This window comes from Triplophysa rosa, linkage group LG8 (assembly GCF_024868665.1).
Source record: "Triplophysa rosa linkage group LG8, Trosa_1v2, whole genome shotgun sequence".
Taxonomy (NCBI): Eukaryota; Metazoa; Chordata; class Actinopteri; order Cypriniformes; family Nemacheilidae; genus Triplophysa; species Triplophysa rosa.
The window spans coordinates 21,449,220-21,473,213 of NC_079897.1; the positions used below are offsets into that span (position 1 = coordinate 21,449,220).

Consider the following 23,994-nt stretch of genomic DNA (forward strand, 5'->3'; position numbering starts at 1 on the left):
ACGTGTCATTCAACAACCAAGAACTTTTGAATGGTTTTCTTTCTCCACACTCTTAAAAGCTGGGTCGGAACTTCCGCTTATGTCACGTGTGACCTTTCCGACATGATAACTTAGTATGTGAAGTCATGGACGTGCTACATGGAGGCACTCCGAGGCAGTGCAAGCCACATACTTCTGTTAAAAAAGTATATATTTTTTGGTTTTCTTGGAATGATCGTTTCGCTAGACAACACCTTTAATCCTTGGCTGGTGTCGTGTAGAGCTTTTTGAAGCTGTGATGAAACTGAAATTTGGACCTTAACCAACAGCCCCCCGTTGAAATCCATTACATGGATAAGAACCCTGGAAAGCTTTCCTCGTAAGCCTCAATTTGTTTTTGACAGAAGAAATAAACACACGGATGGCTTGTATGACATGTGGGTGAGTGAATTATCATGAAATTTTAATTAAAAGTGAAGTGTTCCTTTAACTTTAGACCTCAAACAAATGCAACGATCCACAGAGGTGACCTGTACTAAAACAATCTCACACTTTTGTTTGGTTTTATTGAACTGTCAATTTGTTTAAAGCACAGAAAATAAATCCAATCAAAATCAGATAAAAGGGTTAAGATTATCGGTTTTGTGTCTCTGTTTTTCGTTCCGCACATCTTTTATCCATATGCTGTGACTAATCTTGATTCTCTTTCCTCTCCAACCGTCTTTCATCTCTATAAGTGCTTCTCTCTTCCTAACCTCACATCCGTATTCTCCGATTACAAGTTTTGTGTCCAAACACTTAGAGTTGTTTGTCACCATGCAACTTGTTTTTGTCAAATATATTTAGTTCTTATGCTCTGCAACACTCAAACTGTTGTACAACGATTTTCGACACAATGACAACAAGTGTGTCACACATAACAACGGCGCGTTCCTAATGTATCTGCAACGGTGGCTAAACAAAACGTGCATGAAAGACTTTTAACCACATTTTCTCTTTAAAAACATCTCAACATAATGTCATCTAAGTATGAACACTTAAAACAGTCTCTCACTTTCTCTCACATTTTTCTTTTTCATTCACTCCTGCGGTCTTTGCATTTTTAGACCTTGGCCAAAAAATTTGATTGTAATTTATTTTGACGTGTGTTTCAGGCAGCAGTGTCCTCCAAATTTACTTCTTGTTTTATTTCAAGTCTGATTGACAGTCAGCTGAAAGCGTTCATTTAAATTTCTTTGATTTTTAACATCTATTGTTATCAAAGCTGCAAAAACCATTGTTTTATCAGGAAAGATTCCCAATCTACATGTTATCAAGGGCCAGTTAACCTTTACATACAATGATGATGCATATCGTAATAAATCTTAACACACATAATAAAAATATGGACAAAAAAAAGATTTTTACTGAAAACCCATGGTTCGCAAAAGTTACTTGTAACGTTTCCAATGCCATTTTCTCTTCGCTCACTGCTTAATCTTACATCCCCATTATTTCTCTCGCTCTCGTTTTTATTCCCTCTGAAGAAATGAGGGGATATGCAGAGGTGACTGCATGAGATCCAGGACACTGGGGTGTGTAAACGAGGGAGAGAGAGGGGCAAAAAGATGGAAGAGAAAGCGGGACAGGCAAAAGAGTGAAGGAATAAAAGAGGGAGAGATAAATCACATTGTCACAGAGTTTCCTGCTGTCTGCAGATGACTGATTAAATCATTTTCAGAACCACAGCATTGAGGCCCTCAGCACGGGCACCAACTTTCCTCTGCATTCACATTATCCTCTCCATAATTTACTGCCTATGTGTGCGTGCGCTAGTGAGCGTTTATCTCCCCACGGCAATTGATTGCTTCACTCCCAGTCCCTGCCAAGCATAGAGAAATAAAAGCATATCATATTTGCACAGTTTACCTGGTCACCGATCAGCTTGTATGCCATGAGAAAAAAATGGGGACGTCTGTAGCCTGTAAAGAACACCTAAAAAATCTTTACACATGCAAAGGTGAAGCTTTTAACAATTTGCACCATGGCATGGTGCCCTTTCTCCACTGGCTTGGTTTTAAACACAATTGGCAATATAATTCACACAACACTAAAAGCACTTTCACTTTACCTTGAACACCTTTCAGTGGAGTCATTGGTCATCTTCTGAGCTCCAGTGGAGAGTGGACTGTATCAGTTCTGTGACCAGTGAAGCCATGCTTATATAACAGCCCCAACTGAACGTAACTTCACAAACAAGAAAGACCCTCTCTGAGAGGGTCTTACAATCCTTTCATAGCTGGTTAATCAGATTAGTAAGGTGAATGCAACATGTTCTGTTTGAAACAAATATCATTTTCACTTTGCTAACTTATTAATTTACTTTGAGTTGATTCTGCCTGTTAAACATTCATGTATATATGTTGATTAAGAGTTAAAGGGATACTCCACCCAAAAATGAACATTCTGTCATCATTTACTCACCCTCAAGTTGACATCATTGACTACCATATTCGGAAAAATTATAGTTTCATTTTATTTGTTCTGTTTAACAAAAAGGTTGATATTTTAAAGAATTCAGGAAAGCAAATAGTTCTAGGGCACGTTTGACTACCATTTCAATTTTTCCTACTATGATAGTCAATGTTGTCCCAGAAATGTCAGTTGATAACATTTCTCCAAATATCTTTCTTTGTGGTCAACAGAACAAAGACATTTATACAGGATTGGAACAACTTGGGGGAGGTAGATATTCATGACAGAATTTTCATTTTTGGGTGGAGTATACCACTATACCAACAAAAACCAATAGGATGTTTGTTGTGGAAATGTGAATTAGCCTTATAGGGACATTGTGTTTTTTAGATATTGATTTAAGTTGGTATTTTTTAAGTTAAATTGAGTAACATGTTGTAAATTACATTTGGCTACATTACAACATTTCTTAGGACTATGAGATTTCATTAGATGAGAACTGGTCTTTATTGTCTACACATACAAATATATATGAAGTGTTTGGTTCCAAAACGCTATAAATCCATTTTGATTAATTTGAGTAAATGTATTTTCTTTACAAAGAAAGTGGCAAGATGAAAACCACGATTTTCTGTTTCGAAGTTTCACATGGCATCTTTAGGTTCTAGTAACATAAAAATTTCAAATCCAGATTTTTATTTTAAAAGATTTATTATAAAAACTGATCATTTTTCCCACAAAATGCGATAAATCCATAACACTTTTTTTTTCTCAAAATGCAGTAAATCCACTGAATCAATATAAAAGTTATGTTTCATATAGAAAATGTTGAAAATACACAACAAAGTAAGTTGATCCATATATGACAGCCTCTGAACTCAATACAATACTAATCTTACGTACAGGCACTGGACTAAAAACACATTCAATCAGTCATCGCACATAAAATGAATTCAACGGGTCATCTTTTTAATGCTATAAATTAGTGCCTCATCTTCTTAATCTCCTCACGTAAATGATTAGATTTCGATGTCTTACGTTTCTTCCCCACCGCAGAAACCAGCACAGGTTCATCAATGCCGTCAAAATTATTCATTTTTTGTTTGTTTGTTGAACACAAAGTACAAAGTAGAAACTAGGAGCCTATACCGTACTCAGAGCGCCGCCATTACTGTTTACAATGTGTGGAATAGTGTGCTGTGATTGGTTGAGCGGATATATCGCATTCTGCAGAGAAGTGAGACTGGCGTATATCGAGGTTTGAAAAAAAAGGGAGAAAACATGACAGAATAACACGGCGGATATCGCATTTTGCGTAAAATTTAAAAGTGACTTTTCAATACCGACCTGATACAATACTGATTTTGGCGGAAACTCTTTATTTTTAAATGGCGTTTATCGCGTTTTGGAACCAAACTCTTCATATGTTATTCCTGAGAAGTTCTTTTAGATAAATTCCTCAGTATAAGTAATTGTACATTAGGTTAAAACTAAACTTTTTGTTGTGTATATTTTACCAAAAAAGATACTGTCATTGAAGAGGCCGATCATCTCAGCCTGGTTTTTGAAAGACCAATTCACAAATATGCACACATCTGTTTGTCAAATATGTATATTCTTTGCATTAGTATATGTTTATTGCACCATTATCCGAGCAATATAATACTAAAGTCAAACTCTATTGAAAGTACCTGTTAGTTGAATCTTTCATGAAATGCAAAATGTTTGTGGCGTGTGGCACAATTCTGTCGCATGACTGGTGGCAGAACAGGTTCTTTGCAGTGGAAAAAGGTTTTACAGACTATATAAAGATAATAAATTGTTCATTTAGGAACCTTTGATTAAACGGTTCTTGCCAATATGTTTTTTATGGCATTGGTGCAAAGGACCCAAAGCACCTTTATTTTTAAAAGGGTTAGGTAGAGCATTCCAATTTTCCAAATCACTTTGTTTTGAGGTGTGCTCCTTTAGAAGACTGGAAAAAGCTGTTGTTTAAAATGAACAAAAATTGGCAATGTGTCTACAATATATCTGTCATCAGGGAGCAGGAGCATGAACACACATATGCGCAGACACACCTTTTGATAATGCAGCTGCCTTGTGAGGCCTGATTATCTCCCATTCAATACGCTGCTTTTCAATGCAAAAACCTTTTCATCTCCCCCATTCTCGATCTCTCTTCTCATCCATTTCTCTTCTTCTTATTCAACAGACTCAAAGATATTGTAATTTCACAGAGATTTGTCTGACCCTAGAAGACTTTAGGGAGGTGAAAGCCAGGATTCTCTCTAGCGGATATTGAATTCAGACGTGTGGAGATTCAGTGACCGAGAGCGGGAAAGTATCTCCCTGCATACACCGATACAGTGGAAAGTTTGCAGGATACACCGATAGTTTGTAGGTGCTTTGGATGACGGGGACATGCCTGAGACATTTAAAGCATAGGACAGTTCAGTCCACTTACACACGCAAGATGCAGTTTATTACATTAGATGTTAATGTGTCATTTTAACTTTGTAATGGTTGCCAGATATGACATTGAATAAGAAGCTATTAGTTTCAACGCTCCTCTGTTTTTTTTTAGCTCGTAACAACCGCAGTTTATTTGTGGCGGAATGTTTGAATGTGTTTTTTTTGTCCACGCAATAATCGCCTGTCAGTCTTCCTACTCGCGCTCGTGATTTAAATACCATTTCGCTGCCAGTCGGATCGAATTGCGCGGAAAATCACATCAGCTCGGTGGCAGGTCTTACGCACACACATCTGAATGTCAGTTTCTTTTTTGGTCAATACTCGGTCTGCCACCATCACACCTCACTCCATACACACAATTCATCATGGCAGACATCGGGATAAAAACGAAAATACATCTCTGTTTCCACTCCGCTAGCCAGCGACATTTACAAAACGACCAGCCCGATCGGCCCATTCAATAGCGTTATTTATAGAGATCAATCAAGCTCATAAGCTTCACTCAGAGCCACAAAACTCATTTAACTTTCTTTTGGTTCTCTGAATGTCAAAGTGAACAACAACCATGCCCTCCTCTCACTGCTCCGCTCATGGCTTGAAAGACTCACAAAAGCGTTTAAGGGATTAGACGTCTTGCCATTCAGACAGTGGCGAAACACCAAACGTGCTTTGAAAAATAGAAATATGATCAGTCAGGCTTTTCAATCTACTTATGAAACATCCTGATAAATGTGCGTTGACAGACTCCTATTTGTTTTCAGCGGTAATTAATTTTATCTGTAATTTACGAGTAGGGGGCATTATAAATTTTAGCATCTGCCATTGTTTATTTTTCCTCATTAAGTAATGATTCAGACAATTGATTCTTCTGTTGACTGGCAAACTTTTTCCAAAGCCTGTCACTTTTTTTTACTTTCAAAGATATGCTATGCACCAAAGTTTTGCCACCTTATTCTGTTACTGTTAAAAGGCCAATGGTATTAATTAATTTGATAATTGCTAATAATTTAATACTTTTTTTCTCATTTCTGTTCCTGACACACATGCTTGTCTGCTTGGGTGCCTTCTGCAGATAGAAAGTCATGCAGGTTTGAAATGACAAGTGGGTGAGTAAATTATTACAGAATTTTCATTTTTGGGTGACCTATCACTTTAAGTTTCTACATTTTTTGTATATTAAGTACAAAATTAGTGCATGAAAACAGAGCACTGTAATACATTTAAGTGAGAGTGCTTTTTTCATGTTGGTATATATGTTTCATGTTGGTATTCATGTTCATATAGCCTAATTTAGCGCCTATATCATTATCCAAATGTTTTAGAAAATATTTGTACAGTAAATCTGTGCAAACAGAAAGATTACAGCATTGCAAGTTTTTATCTACTTATAAATGGAATACCTGAAAAAATATATTTACAACATACTGACAACACCAACGTCTTTAATTACAATAAATTAAATTAAAATAAAGGCTCTCGGGCACACAGGACATAATTTACTACTGGTGTACCATATAATCTTTGTGATCAAAGTAGTTGTAACATTTCCCTCTGGCACAAAAATATCAACTGCAATCAGCTACAGGGACAAAACTTAACAAAAGAAAGAATAGCAGAACACTGAATACGGCTGCATACAGGTGCATACAAGGATGACAAATATGTCCTTGTTCCTGCCCTTCAGAGAGCCCAGAATGCACAATCCTGCACTAATTACGTGTCAAACTACAAGACTGACAACTCTATTAGCTTGTTTCTGTATAGCAACAGAATGTATGTGGTTGTCTGAAGCAGATGAATGGTCTGGTTAGAAATGCTTGTCACACATATATGCTTCATGCTTTTTTTGAGTATCTGAGGAGCCAGAATAAGTGGAAATGTGTTCACAGTGTCAATAGATGCATTGGTGGATTACCACTATACGTAGGTCTTTGTATTGTGTCATTAGGTTAATTGTTCTTATAGATTTGCTTTGGTTAATTGTTGGGTTAAATAAGCTACAACATCTCACATGAGAGTGAGAGTCAGGCGGTACGTGCAGAGAGCTACACAAACACCAGAAGGTTTAATTAGGCTTCTCTTTATTCAACCTGTTCATTTCAAAAATAGCCCTTGAGAGATAATGTTAAATTGACTTTTAATGTGTGAGTTTAAAAGAGCAATCCTAAAGAAAATCTTTAATGAGAAGCACTACAGTGGTCTGGATGATAATTAAGATACTGAGTAAACATGACGCACAGTTGTGGTCTGTTCTGCTGAAACTTACTCACCCATAAATTGTTCCAAATCTGGTATACATTTCTTTGTTCTGATGAACACAAATGAAGATATTTTGAAGACAGTAGGAAAGCAAACATTTCTGGTGCACTTTTGACTACCACTGTCATTTCTCCTATAGTCAATGGTGGCCAAGAACTGTTTGGTTACAAGCATTCTTCCAAATATCTTTCTCTAATAAATGTGTACAGATTTGGAATAATTCGAGGGTGAGTAAATGGGTGAGCATTCCCTTTAAATTGTAATTATGAGAAAGTTATTTTAGACCAATTACCTTTTCTACATAATTTATATTGTAGTAAACTGGTCAAATGTGTATTCAAGAGGCTTAGACCTTTCCAGTGATATATAGTTTGCCATGAATAGATTAGAAATGAATTGTGAAATATTAAAATACAGTAAATTAACGTGATCTGCATAAGGAACAGTGTAATAAAAAGGGTCTTAAACAGTAAATATGTTTTAAAAAAGACATGTTTACTTTGTTTTTGGCCATTGTTATATGATTCACATTCAACATTTTTAAATCCAACCAAAATCACAATTTTGGGCAAAAGTACTTACCCTCAGTGTCAGCCAGGCTGCCAAATAGAAGCCCACTAACTAAATTGCCACTGACTCTCCTACAAGGCCAGCCAACTCATTTCCTTTATTTCTTCAGCTGGTAGTAATAGATATTTACTGCAGGCAGATGAGTGACCATTAGAGTTCTATCGATTAGAGGAGGAGAGGAGATATAGACGTGTGAAGATCTGATAGTGAAGCTGTTTTCATCTCTAGACTGAAAATGACTGCTTACGTTAGCGAGAGTATATTTTATGACAGCATTAAAACAAAGCAAACTACAAGTCGTAAATTCCGCTAATTATAAACGTTTCGTCAAGTTAATAATTAGGCAGAATGAAAAGAGTTTTTCACTCTGCGTTATTTATTAGGTATTGGATTTTCATTTTAAGGAAGATTTACGATTAGGATTTTCTAATCCTTTCGGGAGCTGCCATGATTAGCTTGGTAATTAACTCTTTGATGCAGTTTTCGCCTTAAGATAGCACCGCTGCCAGCTAAAGCGCTTTGTCGATTTATCTATCCTGTTGTTGTGATGACACACACATGGTAATCCTTTAATCCTTAAAATATGCATTCTTCTCCCAGTTCTAATTAAACACTAATATTTGGATTAATTGGAGATTGTTTGGGTCTCCGTGGAAATAAAAATGAACTGTGAAGGTGGGGGCTAAAGCTGAATATGCGCAGGCCTTACAGTTGCGTTCGTTCCCAGAGGTGTCGGTCATTGTCCTGTGGTTATTGGTTGAACAGTAAATAACACTTTATATAAGCAATAGAGAGTTTACTTGAGGGAATGGGATACTGAAGTCTCATTTTCATATTCTGTCATGGAGAGATACAGACATACAATTTCACGCTGTCATAAAATGTGAAAAGGTGAGAAATGTTTATTGTATCTGTCAATTTCAACTTGCCATTGGATTCAGATATCCGTCAAATATGCATTGGCTCAGAATGGGCGCATAAAACAAATATGACAACTGTCACCGAGATATTCCCCTCAATCATGGCTGAATCTAACATACAGCCGAAACACGCTTCAGTGCATTTCTCTGGAAACCCATGTCCAAGCTGAATGAACTTCAAACAAAACGCATGAAGTGGGAGGATAGTGTGGCTTGTATAAAAGAGGAGGATTACATTATTTCAAGGCTGAAGGGGCACGGTGAAAATTCAACACTAAAATCTAAAACGAGTAGAAATGATACATGTGCAACATAGCCATGACCTGTGGTTAAATGGCGATAGGTTATGTGTGTCTGTGTTTCAACCACTCTTTAATTGACTGTATTGTAATTTGCCATCTAACATACAATAAGAAGTTGTTCCTTCTTTTAAGTATTGAACTTGGGTTGTGATGGATGACTTGTTGGTAATAATTGGCTTCAAAACCGCACTGACCATTCACACGCATGAAAGCGTACTTTTGTGGAGGTATATCTGTGACAGAGCTTCTCCGGGGAGCCAGAGATAAACCAAAGGCTTGTCAGTAAGGCTCCCTGAGCATCGGCAGCTCTCCGGCGCTCTTCACCTGCTGGCTGCTGGGTACTTAGAAGATCCTTCCTGCGGAGAGGAATGGAGGTGCAAATCCTTCTGTCAGAGCTGCGATATTTGACTCCATCTCAAAACAACTCGCAGGGATTCTGCTTTATTTCAGAATGTATTGTAACACACCATAGAGTAAATGTCCAGAATTCTTACATTTCTTACTGATGCCTGCTATCTGCTCTAGTTACAGTAGCTACTATGAATCTGTAACTATTTTATTACATGCAAACTTGCTAAATACATTTTCACTTAGGTCGGTTTCACATTTAGTTCGATTACCTGGTCCGAACCCTAGTTCGATTGCTCCCTCCTCCCCCCCGCTGGACTGCGTTTATATTATTATTATTTTTTGGGTCCGAACCGCGGGTTGCTTGCGTCACCAGCCTGCGTCGTTTGCGTCATTGCGCAGGAGAAGGTGGCAAAATGCATAACTTGCCCGCGTCACTTTTATATGTTTTTGAACCGTTAGTTTTGTTTCCAAAGCTTCAGCACATAGCGGAACTTTAATCTGTGAATGTACTGCAAATGCTCTTTAGAACGCTGAAAGCGAACAGAAATTAGATAGCCTATAGGATACAGTTCTCTACTTGGAGCGCGCCAGTAACGCTCGTCAGAAAAGTAAGTGAAACACACACACAATCACACATTTTTAACAAAGAATAGGTCATTAATAGCGGTTCACTTCCGCGATTTGGTACGATTGCGTTCATATCAGCAGCGAAGCGTACTGGAGTCAGGGCTGGATTGGTAATCGTTTTCCCGGTGGGCTGATGTCCTTTTTGGGCCGAAACGGACGCATGGGCCGGAGAGCTGGATGGATTAGAAGCGTGAATCGGGCGCGTATGCACGGAACGCGAATGCAATTGCCAATCGGACATGTATGCAGGAAAGGCAATGACAGCAGCACAACCTACCACTCGCACCCCCCCTCCCACCACCTCCCTTTTTAAGTGGACTCGGGTACAGTTTGCAGGTGCGCACCCAGGTTCGGAAGACAACGTTCACAACACCAAACAAACCGAACCCTGACGTTAATCGAACCTGGGTGTGCACCAAAAGTGCTAATGTGAATGTGAATATGGATTTACCCAAAAATATTTTTGAATGCATACAATGGTGTAGTCGTTTATTCCTTTCCCAATCTGTGTTTTGTGCTTTGGTTTGTGGTGCTGAAACCTCTTACCAGCATCATGACTAATGCTAAAAATCTCTCTCTATTTCTTTCTTTCAGCCCCTCCTACCTCCAGGTGCCTTCAGTTAAGAGCAGCACAGAGGGAAAGTCTTACAGGATTAGTGTTCTCTGTTAGAGCAACCTGACACTTGCTGTGCAATTTCCCAAATCTGTGTTGAGAATGTTCTAGAATGTTCAGCGCTGACTGGAGGATTATACATAGACGGCAGTTCCAGCCTGGTGCCGGTGCACAGGTAAGCCGTTCAGGAGTACCACTGCACTGACAGTAAACATGTCATCGGAAAACAAAAAGAATATTTCGGCGAACATGAATATTTTTTTGGAAAGCATTTGGGTTTGCAAAACACTAACACGCTGTGTTTTGGGGATTGTATTTCTATGTGATGTCATTCTTAAACAGATCCTTGCAAATCAGACCTATAAACTTTGATGAATGTGAATTCAAAGTAAAAAGATACCACCAATCATGTAGAAGTAGATTAACCCTTGCAAAGAACAAAAATGCAAATAATCTAGAAAGGCACATTCATCTATAGAAAATTAGAATTCCCAGAGGTTAGTGAAATGACCCATGAAGCAATTATTTTCATTTCACTGCAAGGTCAATACATTCTGACCATTTTAAACACTGTGCAATGTCACATTACTTAGTCTTCTACTCATTGCTCAGAAATGATGGGTCTATTTTTTGAGGGATGAATGAGGGACAAAGTTTTTCCACTGCACAATTTTGAAACAATATCGTATAAGACTGTCATAACATTTTCACGTAACCATCAATCCAAGCAAATACATATTTAAAAGCTACAATAGTCATCCTATTTTGTAAAAAAAGGACATTTTAAGATACCATTTTTTAAAGAGGGCTGGACCACTTGCCCTTTATTTTATTCATAACAAATAACTCGCATTTAAATTCATTATAAAATGTCTTTCCCACAACTTTTGTCCCCAATATAGAAAAATGTTGTTTTGAATATCTGAATATCTAATATTGTGCACATGGGTCCACTTAGACTTTTCTGTCACTAAGAAGTGGGGAACTTTTTTGAAAATGATTACAGATTAGATTAAATTTTTGTTTTGACTTCTTACAATTTCGTAATAAAACATAGACACTTACAAAAGAAAAGGGATGCACAGAAAGGTTAAGCTTAAATTCACATACTGTATGTCTATACATTGATACTACTGCATGAGCATAAGTTAGTGTTTGGTCTTTGTTAGTTAGTTGGTTTTATTTCCCCTTTAGTGTAGTAAATAAAACCGCATTTGTAACCACGCTCAAATCGTTTCTGTGTTTATTTATCACATATCAACGTCACTTAAACTGCTTGATTTCATTAAGATTTCTGAAGTGGTACTGTACTACAGTAAGAATATTGTTTTTCCAAGGCCAGGAAAGTAATATTTCTTAGAGTTGATATACGATCTGCTGATCACTCGCTGGATGAGTACATTTAGTCTGTCGCTATTATTAATTCTGCTGCATCAGGTAAAGTGTATAAAATAGGTAATGGTTAATCACCATTAATTATTTGTATGTTACTGTGGTTAAACTCATAGTTTCCCCAAAATACACTACATCAGTCACTCCAAACCTGTATGACTTTTCACAGAAGCTATTTTGAAGAATGTTGGTAACCGGCACCCATTCACTTGCATTGGTTTTGTGACCATACAATAAGTGAATGGGTGCTGTGCTGTTCGGTTACCAACTTTCTTCAAAATATCTTCTTTTGTGTTCTGTGGAAGAATAAAAGTCATACAGGTTTGAAATGACAAGAGGGTGAGTAAATTATGACAGAATGTTCATTTTTGGGTGAACTATCCCTTTAACATCTCTCCACAGAAATACACAATTAAATAGTGAATCAGCATTACTGTATGACTGCATTAAAACACAGACTGTAGCTTGCATCTGTGTCATAACACCAGGGAATTTTTAACTTTATTGAAATGCAATGAAGTTCTATAACCCCTATGTGACCCCTATAATAACACAGATTCCATAACACAATATACACTTATACACAAAAATGTAAAGACAAGGACATCAACTTTTTGCTATGCAGTGTTTAGCTTTTACTCTAAAAGAGAAAGAGCCATAATGTACCTCCATCACAGCACCCACCCAACAAACACATACTGTACCTAACCTTTGCAGAAACTTTGTTTTTTTTTAAATAAAAAGCCATTGAATCTTTTTTGTGTATGAAGACAGAAAGTTTGTGTTCTCATAAACCACATATCCCCCACAAACAGACACTTGATGTCCTGAAGTTGCTCTCATGTCACATTGATTTCATGACCACTTAGTGCTGCTTTACATGATTATAGTATTAAACATGTCCTGCCTATGGAGTGATTCTGCGGACTAAATTAAAAAGGAATTGCAAACTGCATTTGCAAATGCGTTTTCTATTTGTTCGTGTCAAAATTGTGACATAATTCAAACGCAAATGCAACTGTTTGCATTTGCATTTACGCGAACGTACAATGTCTGCCAAATTTCAAAAGGAAAAGCAAAGTCTATTTGCAAATTAATTACCTCTGTGTTACGAGTTACGACCCTGCCATATTTAAATCGCAATAGCATTTCTGCATATGTTATTTCACTTCCTTTGGTGTCGCGTATTAAGCCTGCCAAAACTCAAATGAAATCGCAAATCCCTTTGCATTTGCGTTTCCTCTGACTTGTACAGAAACCTGTCAATCAATGGCGGGGGTGGGCTTATTCAACAGGGCGTGTTTGTATCGGGAAGTGACGTCATTCACGTCATTCTTTTGATATTTGGCGGACATTGTGCGTTCGCGCAAATGCAAATGGTTTGCATTTGCGTTTGAATTATGTCACAATTTTTACAGGAATAAATAGAAAATGCATTTGCAAATGCAGTTTGCGATTCCTTTTTAATTTAGTCCGCAAAATCATTCCATACCTGCCCCCTCACAGCTGTCCAGTTTTAAACAATCCCTCCCTAATTCTATTTCTCTGTACAGCAGGCCTCAATTAATTATATTCTTCATTGGCTAGAGTAAAGTAGAGAACATGAATTATTCAAATGCTGTGTGTGATAGGGAGGGTGGGTACAGTTTGAAGGGCCAACTTGCAAGACCAACTCTGTCATCTGCCTACCCTACATTCAGTCTCATGCTGTAACCTCTTCAGAGCTTCCACCGTCTTCATGACATTTCTCAGCTTTGCCCTTTTCATTTGATCCATTTTTCACACATTCTCAACATCATTTCTCCTGCTACTCTTTAACATCACGTGTAATATCTTCAACATTCATCATTTAGTTTGCAGGGTTTCCTTCTGAAATTCAGAGTTTTAAGAATAGCAGTTTTCAGTTTAGAAATAAATTAAGGTGTGTGGTTAACAGTGCTTATAAGGCTGTTCAATGTTGTACTACATCATAAATTACACATAGTCATATACCTCAAATGGGAATTTAAAAAATGTTGTGTTTTAAATGTACATTGCTACTGTACATAAGTGCAGTTTATGTCAAATTTATGATGAAGAACAAAATGGGAAAGTGAATTAGTTTATTTATCAGATTGGCCAAAAAATGTATATTAAAACTGAGCTGCTCCATTTGCCCAAATACTCACTTCCACACAAGAATTCTTGAAGCACACCCGGATCTGTTTGACGTGAGTTTATTTAGCTTTCCAAGGCCACTTTGAATCCCACTTACAATCCAAAATACAGTCATGCTTTAAATCGACTTTAAATGCGTGATTAGTTAGTGTAAATTCAATCGGAGTACCTGCAGCTATCCTGTCTAGTTCATTCTGATGATAAAGGAGGAAAACATCTTGACTGTATGAATAAAGAGAAGTGAACATTTTCCTAACAGTAAATGATGAACAATATTAATCTCAGCCCTTTAGCTGTATGGTGTGCTGTTTTCATAACCTACTAAACACATTCAGTCTTTAAATTCAGGAATGATGCTGCCTCATCTAATGACATTGTGACACTGTTACTTCCCCTTGGTTTGTTATTTATCATTTGTTTGTTTATGTTTCCCTGAAAAAATTGTTGTGGCATCTCATTTGCATTTGTCTTCAGCTTGTGCCCACAGCAATGTTTTGTGCCAATGTATCAAACGTTAATATTCTTGATGCTAGCAAGTCCATGTGTTATGAAAGAAAGAATATGGGAACAGCTTTCCAGATGAATACATTTCCACATTAAGACAGAGCTAGAGCCCTACATATTTCACATACAGTATGTTACAGGGATCTTTCAGGCCAGCTTTAAAGAGATGGAGAAGAACTGTGATACATATTATACTGTACAACGAAGTTGCATTTTAAGCCTGGCATAATAATATTTGTGTGGTAGATTATGAATGTATGTATCTTGTGCCAGTAATGTACATTTATTTCATATATTATAAATAAAATATCCATATTATACATATTAATTTTACATGTAGCATATATATTTTATGTGGTTTCATTTTTTATATAAATATTTCGCCGATTTCTCTGAACGTAAAACTTAGGTTCAAATGTTGCCTTCAATTTTTAAGTTCAATCAAATTGGCCTTACAAGTCTCTTAAATCTAAATTATATTAAATTAATATTACATTAAAGTATATTAAGTTCTATAATTACATTAAATGATACAGTATGAAAGTGCTGCATTTCTTATAAAACTTTGTAATGAATGGAAAGTAATGGAAAAACCGTGTTAACGTGACTTTCTGAGCGTCATTTTTACAGTGTATGTTTATATAGTCTCATGTATTTATAAATTTAAATTTTACATGTATATATTTTACGTGTATTCATTTTACTTTTAAATAAAGTCATACGTATACACATTTTAATTTTATGTGTGCTTTTATGCTTTGGTTGTCGCTAATGTTATTTTTTTATTTGTGTTTAATACATAATTTTATTCTTTCACGAAAATTAACTCAAGATCAAATAACAACTGGCGGACCCCTGTGCAGACCCCTGGCATATTGCATGCTTCAAAATGTTTTTAATTAATGAAAAAATACTACCAGTAATCTTTCATTTTTTAAATAAATCTACAACCTAATAGCTCTTTATGCACACCACATCTCTGCCCTTGATGTTCAGATAATTACATCATCTTCATCACTTTCAAATACATCGGATGCATCTTCCTCTATTTGTCTCTTTATCTTCAGTCTTGTTTGTGATCTCTCTTCCTCCACCTTCCTCCTGTCTGTCACCTCTTGCAACACCTGCATGTCCATCTCATCACGCCCTCCACTCAGTGCAAACATCTCCTCTATCTTTTCCAGCAGCTCTCTGACCTGGTGGCTCTCACCTTTAACCTTATTATTAAACACATGATACCTGTTACCACATCTGTCAACAAGCCACTGCAGGGCTTGTCCCTCACATTCAATGTGCTGCTCAATGCCTCGGTCTCCAAGGAGGTCCCCAAAGCTGAACAGAATCATACTGTGGTCCCAGACTGGGGAACCCAACAGCTTCAGATGGTCTTCCATTACCTTCCGCTCTCGCTCTTGGAAGGAACAGTCTACACGTAGGACAAGAATAAAAGCAACCGGTCCTGGCGCAGATAGAGACAGACTTCGCACAAGTTCTTCTTTATGCAGTTCAGGTGTGTCTTCTATGGGCAGATGTTTCCACCAGCCAGGAGTGTCAACGATGCTCAACGTCTGCCTGGCCACCTCTCCATGCTTTAGAACACACCGGGATGTTCTTCCTGATCCGAACGCCTGTTTGCCAAGCACGGTATTTCCCGCTGAACTTTTCCCAGCCTCTCCGTAACCGAGCAGCACAAGACAAAACTCAGAAAAACGATATCCATTGCCTAGCAAGAGACATCATAAAACAGAATAGTAATAAATGCCACCGCCTTTTGGAACAACATTTTATTTAGCGTTCATATACTTGGCATTGTGTAATGTACGAACAGATCTGACTGGCAATAGTTATGCCAAACACAAAAATGAGTGTGGTGATTCAAATGGAATTTGCTGTTGGAGATGTTGAGCTGTGGTGCTAATGTGGGTGATGCAGGGTTAAGCTCTATTCTATTTCTATTTCTCAATGTATTCCTGTCACACTCCAATAATGTCACTCCAGTAAAATAAAGAGGTATTGCGGTTCTTTAAATAACTTACTTTAACGTAAGCCTAATTCACTGACTTCATTTCAGTACCAAATATTAACTATAGGCCCGATTTCACAGACAACGCTTAAAGCTAGTCCCAGACTAAAATGAACGTTTGACCTGCCATAACTGAATATAACTTACCCAGAAATATCTTAAAATATGTTAGTGCCATTGTTTTGTTTCAAGATGCACACATTTTTATAAAAGCAACATAAATATCTTAATTCAACTAAGGCTTAGTCCTGGCTTAAAGGTACAGTGCGGGATGTTTTGTATGATCTATTAACAGAAATGCAATATAACATACAAAACTGTGTCTTTAGATGTGTATAAAAACCTTACGTAATGAAAAGTTATGTTTTTATTACCTTAGAATAAACCAGTTGTAAGGACTATTTGTCCTTGACTTAGTATCTCATAATAATGACTTAAGTATCTCAAAATAATGAGAAACTAAGTCAAAATTTCGACTTAGTAACTCATAATAATGACTTAGTATCTCATAATAATGAGAAACTAAGTCGAAATTTCGACTTAGTATCTCATAATAATGACTTAGTATCTCATAATAATGAGAAACTAAGTCGAAATTTCGAGATAATAATGAGAAATTTTCTCCGAAAAAATGATGGAATTTACGCGTGCGCAATGTGAACGTGCACTTTGCACAAGCAGGGCAGCCAGCGTGCAAGCAACACATACAGATCGGTTCCTGATGCAAATATTGAAATAGTGAACACATATGAAAGTAAGTATACACACAATTACACACTCAACGAGCTCTTTGGTAGTTGATTCGTCTAAAATACCAGTTCTATTAATGTTTACAGTCACATTCACCAAATTCAGAGACGAGCAGTCGCGGATAGGCCTTCGGGAGCAAACAGACAATTCCCGGTTGCCTGGCGACTGACTTGGCCTGCTGACAGAAAGCGCTTATTGCTTATGTGTACTAAAGAGAAAATTTAGGAATTTGGCATTCGATAGGAAAGTCATCAATCTGTTTTACGTGCTTTCACAATGCAGCACAATATGCCCGTAGACGNGCTATTTACGATTAGCTAACTTTAGTTACTTCACTACTCTCAGCGTGTACTAGATAGCACGCAAGAAATATATCTAATTATAGAATTGTAACAGTAACTTTCGCAATAGAATACATGTTAAATGATTAATTACGTTAATATATTGCCTTACATGCTTGTATCACTACTATCCGCTGTCTCAGTAGACGACATCTTTTTTTACTGTTGCGGCCACCGTCGTAATTCGAAAGGGAGGGGTGGGCAAATGACTCAGAGATTTGTTGCAAAACTATAATACAAAGCTAGTGGCCGCTGATTTTCAAGAACTGCGCCTTTAAACTAAGCCGTGTCTGTGAACCCGGGCCATAATGTGTTTTTGGATAAACATTCAACTCTCGAAAAATGATTCGAATGTACACAAAACTCCTGAAAACACATGAAATGTTACATCTGTAAACACACATGCCAGACTGCACTTTAAAACATTAATACTATATATAAATAAATACTTTAGTCATCTATACAATACACGAAACACACAGTGTTGCCAAAATGTACTCAGAAGCAGAATGAAACATTTCATTCAGAAAACAAACTAGGGACATGAAAACAGACTCGATTTACATTTTAAACAACATTAAAAATATTGTAACCCCCGTCCATTAAAAAAAGATTATTAACACATTTGTATGTGACTGTTTTATGTATGTACTGTAACCTTTGTCAACCAATTAAGAACTGTTATTATCTTCTGAATTCTGAAACTTTGTGCTTGTTCATTTTTCTTTTGTATTTTGCTGTTCTTGTACTAACAGTACAGGTGTGTTACAAAGAAAATGTGTTAAAACACTAAAAGGTGTGTGAAAAGCTTTGTAAAGGAAAGCAACAGACTTCTTAAACATTTCAAAAGTTGTTTATGCAGTAAGACTGTGTTCGTAATAATAATGTTAAGTGTCCTCAAGATTTTTTGACATTTAAGGTCATTCAATTTACCTGTTACCTAGTTTACATCGAACTAAAGCCCTTAAATTGTACCTATTGTTTTATGAAATGTCCACTGAAAAAAAATCTACTTAAAAACTTTAGTTCAAGAGCTGACTTAAATTTTTACAGTAAATGGAATTGGCTTTCCAAGTCAACTTAACACCAACTGCCTTAAAAACTAGTTGTATTTTGTAACACAATAATATAATAATTAATATAGTTATTATAATAATAACTTAATTATTATTAATACAAAATATTAAAGATATTTAAAGTCAGTTTAATACCATTTTAATTTACATGACTTAAATTTGATTCAACCTAAAAATTTAAGGCAACTTTTAAACTAAAGTTTTTAAGTTTTTATTACTTGGTTTAACTGGTTGAATACATTTGGTTATATAATGATGGTAACATGCTTTTAGGTGTACCAATACGCTTTGGGGTCACTGTAGATCCATGATGCATACAAACACAGAAAACCATAACTTACCTTTTATTCCACTCATCTTTCTCACAGGTTTTTGTTGCTTCGCTCTTGCCTTTGCCTTCTTTTCTGTTGCTTTCTGTTTCTGTTTTACCACCTTTAGAGTCCTGCGGTCAATTTCATAACAATGGCCTCTATTTTCTGCCACCATCTTCTCTATCTTTACCAGCAGCCTTGTGACCTGAGCGTCATCATCCCAATTCTCATTGTTAAGGACATGATACCTGTTCTGACATTTCTCAGTTAGCCACTGTAGAGCTTCCCCTTCACTCTCTATGAACTCTTCAACCGTTAAATCCCCTAGACAATCTCCATGAGTGAACAGCACTATAGTATGAGCCCAGACTCCCTCACCGAGAAGTTCGAGATGTTCCTCCACAGATCTCCTCTCTTCTGCTGTGACTGACTCATCAACACGAATGGTCAGTAAAAGAGCGTGGGGTCCTTGAGGACAGAGGGACATGCTGAGTAATATCTCGTCTTTAACCAGTTCAGGTGTGTCAGATAGTGGGAGAGACTTCCACCAGCCTGGTGTGTCCACTAGAGTCATGCGTGTTCCTGCAACCTCTCCATCTCTCCTCACACACTGGGTGGTTGTCTTCGAGGTGAACGTCGCCATGCTTAGAATGGTGTTTCCTGCTGAACTTTTTCCAGCTCTTCGAAAACCTAATATTATCATTCTCATATTGGAAATGTGGGACTGTTTGTGACCTGGGTAATAAAAAGGAATAATGTAGAATAACAGAATTTTCGTTTTTGGTTAAACAAATCCCATAAAATGACTTTCAGGTTCTCACCTTGATACGTAAGTGGAGCTTCCCATTGTTCCTGTACCATCTTCCTCCTCTGGTTTGCTCTCATGTATCTCTTCGTCATCATTCTTTCAACCTCATGTAACCACCTCCTGTCCATTTCAAAATGGCAGCCACTGTTCCCCACAACCATTGCATCTATTTTCTCCAACAGCCCCGTAACCTGAGTGCCTGTGGCTCTGTCTACGTTAACAACATGATATCTATGGCCACATCTCTCCACGAGCCAAAGCAGAAGAGATTCCCCTTCACTTCCCATCTGCTTTCCAAGAGTTTGTTCCTGTAGCTGGTCCCTGTACGTAAACACAACTATAGTGTGATTCCAAACCCTTGGACTCAGAAGCTCCAGGTGTTCCTTTGCTGATACTCTGTGTTTCTCTTTGTATAAAGTGTCCACGCGTATGACCAGCAAAACAGCATGAGGCCCGGGAGGACAATGAGCCAGGCTATGCACTATCTCTTGTTTTTGAAATTCAGGAGTATCTTTTACAAGGAAATTCTTCCACCAACCCGGTGTATCAACTACAGTGATGTGCCTTCCGGCTAAATCTCCCTGCATCTTAACACACCGGGCTGTTCTCCTCAGATGAGACTCTGCGTGACTTATTATTAGGTTAGCCAAAGAGGTTTTCCCTGCTGCTCTGTTTCCCAATAACACAATCCTCAAATCAGAGACGGACTGGACTCCTGCCAATGGGAAGATGCCTTCTTAATATGAATAAAGATTTTTTTGGTTACTGCAGATTGATTGTTGTACTTAAATCTAAACCGTTTCTAACCCTCATGTTTTGTTTGGAGCCTCAGAGACTCCTAAGGCAATTTTAATAGATCAAAAAATATATTTTACATCACAATATCAGATTGCCCTCAGACTAATACAGCATGACATAAGAATTGATTACAAATAAAATTTCATCTCGACTTTTACATTTACAATGTTCAGGTTCTCACATATGTATCATCTATATCAGTGGTTCTCAAACTGGTGGCCGGGGGGCCACATTATGGATCCAGGGGGTCCACAGATCTTTTAGCATTTTAGGAAGTATAGAAATTTATCATAAATGTTATGCAATCAAACCAAAAGAATTGATGTTCCAGCATTCTCTAACTGAATATGTTTTTGGTTTAATTAAAATTCTAAATTTAAGATTGTAAGTCTTTATTTGGGGGGGGCGCAAAGCGATGCACCCTACACAAAGGGAGCCTTACAACAGAAAAGTTTGAGAACCACTGATCTATATAATTTGTTTGCATGCTCCAATTGTGTCAAATCCTGTATCTGGAGGGCTATACCGTCCAGCAGAGTTTAATTCACACCTTCATCATTGGTTGAAATTGCTTGAATTATTTTGAGTTAATGTAAAAACACATTGCAAAACAGTTGCAATGACTTATTGGTCACGGTAATTTTTACAATACGCCAGTTGTGTATATAATGTTACTGTACATTTCTTAAGTCTATTCTGTGGCTACCTCAAATTTGTAAGTACAATCAACTTGGCTTTATAAGCCATTTCAACTTACTGTTTAATTTATTTTAATGCCATTTCTTAAAAATAAGTAAAGCAATTTCAATGGACTCTGTGCATAAGCGTAGTGACAAACTTCCGATGTTGTAATGGCTTGTTGATTCTGCTAGTGTTTATTCCAAGTTCATTTTGACAGAAATTTGTTTTTCCTCGGTCGTTGCTTAGAAGTCGTTTTAGAAATTAAACCGGAAAATGACTTATGACAACATCTTAAGTTTGTCACGACGTTTGTGCATAGAGTCCATTTGTTTTTAGAAGTTAGAACAACTCACAACTGCTCAAAAGTTAAAATGACTTTTAAAGCCAATTTGATTTTACTTAAAAATTTAAGACAGCATTTTTTTACAGTGACTTACTGTGTTTTGATCATCTTGGAAGGTTGAATAGAAGATTATTTGTACCTTTTTTACATGTACTAAATCATTGGGGTTGGATGTACACAAAATGACAAAACCAATTTCAACAAAACATGAGTACATATTAAATATTCTTATTACTGTGATGAATAAAAACCAATAATCTATTTGCTCCTATAATTCCAGGAAGCGCAGACATGACACACATACTGTATTACTTACCAAATTCACAACTTGCAGCCATTGCTGTTCTCTTCTAGCCCTTCCCTGAAATATTTAGAAGTAATGCCACATTTGGTATAAATAAGCTTCCGCTCAATTTGAATGATACAGAAAGGTTAATAAAAATGAATTTTGTCTTCAGCATGTATAATGTGTTTCCGAGGCACCAAGAGTTAGCTAATGGATGAAGCTTCTAAAATGACAAGATTACAACCCCATATATTTACGCCTCTTTTCAACAAGCTTTTAGAAACCATTATCTGAGAAAGAATGAATAAGTGAGGTGAAAGAGGGAAAAGGGTTTACCTTTGTACTCATCACAGCAGAAGACCTGACAGCGAAATGAAGGAGAGGATTCTTGTGTGAATAACAAACACGCAAAAACTGGTTACACTGGCTGATCAACTGACTCGAGACGCTATCTGAAAACGGGCTCTCCGTCCATTACATTCAATTATTGAGACCAATTTTAGCTATAAACAATTAAGCTATAAATTTATGCTGGCTGTTGTATATAGTTTTGTGAACATCATGGATCAGAAGACATACAAGAACAGGGTTTATTTTGTAATAATGCAAAGATGACTGTTATTTATTTAAAACAGTACATTTCGCAAAAATAAAATGTTCTGTAGTTGCAGCACATACAACATATACTACCTCACATGGCAGTGAACATCTGCACCTACTCGCCAGTGCTATAAGGGTCTTAAAATAAATAAAAGGGGTTTTACGACTGAAGTAGATCACAAAAGATGAATGGCTATTTTAGACAGAAAAAGAACAGGAGAAATGGGCAGAGAGGTTTGTCGAGAGATGACTCATGGACGGTGTCAGAGAGGGCTTGTCTTGTTTTGATGTACAACATGGAAGCCTGAGACCGGTCAGGGACAGATATGGCCGTATCAGATTTCAGAGAACTAGAAGAGACAGAAATTGTTTATAACCTTGAATAGACAGACAGACCTTGAAAGACACAAGAAAAGAAATATGGTGGACAGCAGCTGTGAATCTTCTGTGCAGTTTAAATGATAGCGATTAGATAGTCTGCTATGATTGCTTTAATATGTAATAAATATTCATCTCAACTTTTGTGCGATTGTGCTCATTCTTTGACCATATTTTTCAGTTTTGGAAACCAAAATCTTTTTTATTATGTAAAATATGATTTTTGCATGGGCTTTATCGAATTTTTCCTATCAAACCAAATTAGCAGTGATTTATATGGTCTCAGAGGTCCACTTCAGTATGTAAATCTAATTAGAGGCGCTGCGCAGCACTGAAGTTTACTTTCAAAGAGAAGATCCGAGCCCTCGCTTTCTGTCAAACCATTAAAATTGCATTTAGCTCACACATCATCATTATCACTGTTAACTCCATCTCTCGGTGGAGGATTACTGCTTGTAAAACATGAAAAGTGAAGGTTAAGAACACAATAACAAAGATTAGAATCAGCCCTTATCTTTAAGGAACTTGCCGGCTTAAACTCTCTGTTTATATGCCCGTGTATCAGGTAATTGGAAAGTTCTGCTCGGCTGGAACCTGTGCTGCCTCCAGTGATATTGGTCACACTTAGTTCTCTCTCATTCTGTATGGAAATAAAGCCTGTGTCTGGTGCCAGGAGTGTGTGATAACAGAGCGTTAGGAGGGCTTGTGATGGTTCTTGGATTATACTTCCACAATCCCTCTATCTAAAGACAAACTTTCAAGAACCTTTCAAAAGCCTTGATTCGGTCTTCATGCTCTTAGAATGCCAGAGGCTAATCTGTGCCAAAATCTCTCTGGTTTGAGACTATTTGCCAACATGGTTGAATGTGAATTCTTCAAAGAGCAGACTATCTGTTTAGTTTTTCTACTTCCTTTAATGTTCTAACTTTAGTTTGGAGATGTTTTTCTGCTTTATCTATATCTGTTCCATGCACTAAAAACTTTATTTATTACATACCT

At 37.1% G+C, this 23,994-nt stretch overlaps 1 protein-coding gene and 1 long non-coding RNA gene across 6 annotated transcripts in view; one reads left to right on the top strand and one right to left on the bottom strand.

Moving 5' to 3' along the window:
* Positions 1–9,721: 9,721 nt before the first annotated feature.
* Positions 9,722–23,994, top strand: part of LOC130558406 (uncharacterized) — a 50,387-nt gene continuing 36,114 nt past the window's right edge. The window contains exons 1-2 of the long non-coding RNA XR_008963426.1: positions 9,722–9,915; positions 10,529–10,722. This is a non-coding gene — a long non-coding RNA (uncharacterized LOC130558406). The remainder of the gene's footprint in view (positions 9,916–10,528; positions 10,723–23,994) is intronic.
* LOC130558404 (GTPase IMAP family member 8) lies at positions 14,082–22,408 on the bottom strand. 5 transcript variants are annotated; one of them, XM_057340772.1, is made up of 5 exons: positions 22,354–22,408; positions 22,048–22,092; positions 19,923–20,624; positions 19,132–19,836; positions 14,082–16,323 (listed from the first exon to the last, which is right to left on the bottom strand). In XM_057340772.1, the coding sequence occupies exons 2-5, from the start codon at positions 22,067–22,069 to the stop codon at positions 15,593–15,595; spliced, it is 2,160 nt and encodes a 719-aa protein (XP_057196755.1). In that variant the 5' UTR covers positions 22,070–22,092; positions 22,354–22,408; the 3' UTR covers positions 14,082–15,592. The 5 variants fall into 5 exon arrangements, with proteins under 5 accessions (XP_057196755.1, XP_057196756.1, XP_057196753.1 ...); XM_057340773.1 differs by having other exon boundaries at positions 19,480–19,836; positions 19,923–20,645; positions 22,354–22,365; XM_057340770.1 differs by having other exon boundaries at positions 19,923–20,645; positions 22,354–22,365.

What these genes read in the sequence shown, in the direction of transcription:
- LOC130558404 (XM_057340770.1), bottom strand. Translation starts at nt 22,069, where the DNA reads ATGGCTGCAAGTTGTGAATTTG. An exon ending in AGCTCCACTTACGTATCAAG is followed by an intron (nt 19,837 to 19,922) that starts GTGAGAACCTGA and finishes TTTATTACCCAG; the next exon opens with GTCACAAACAGTCCCACATT. An exon ending in AAAGATGAGTGGAATAAAAG is followed by an intron (nt 16,324 to 19,131) that starts GTAAGTTATGGT and finishes GTCTCTTGCTAG; the next exon opens with GCAATGGATATCGTTTTTCT.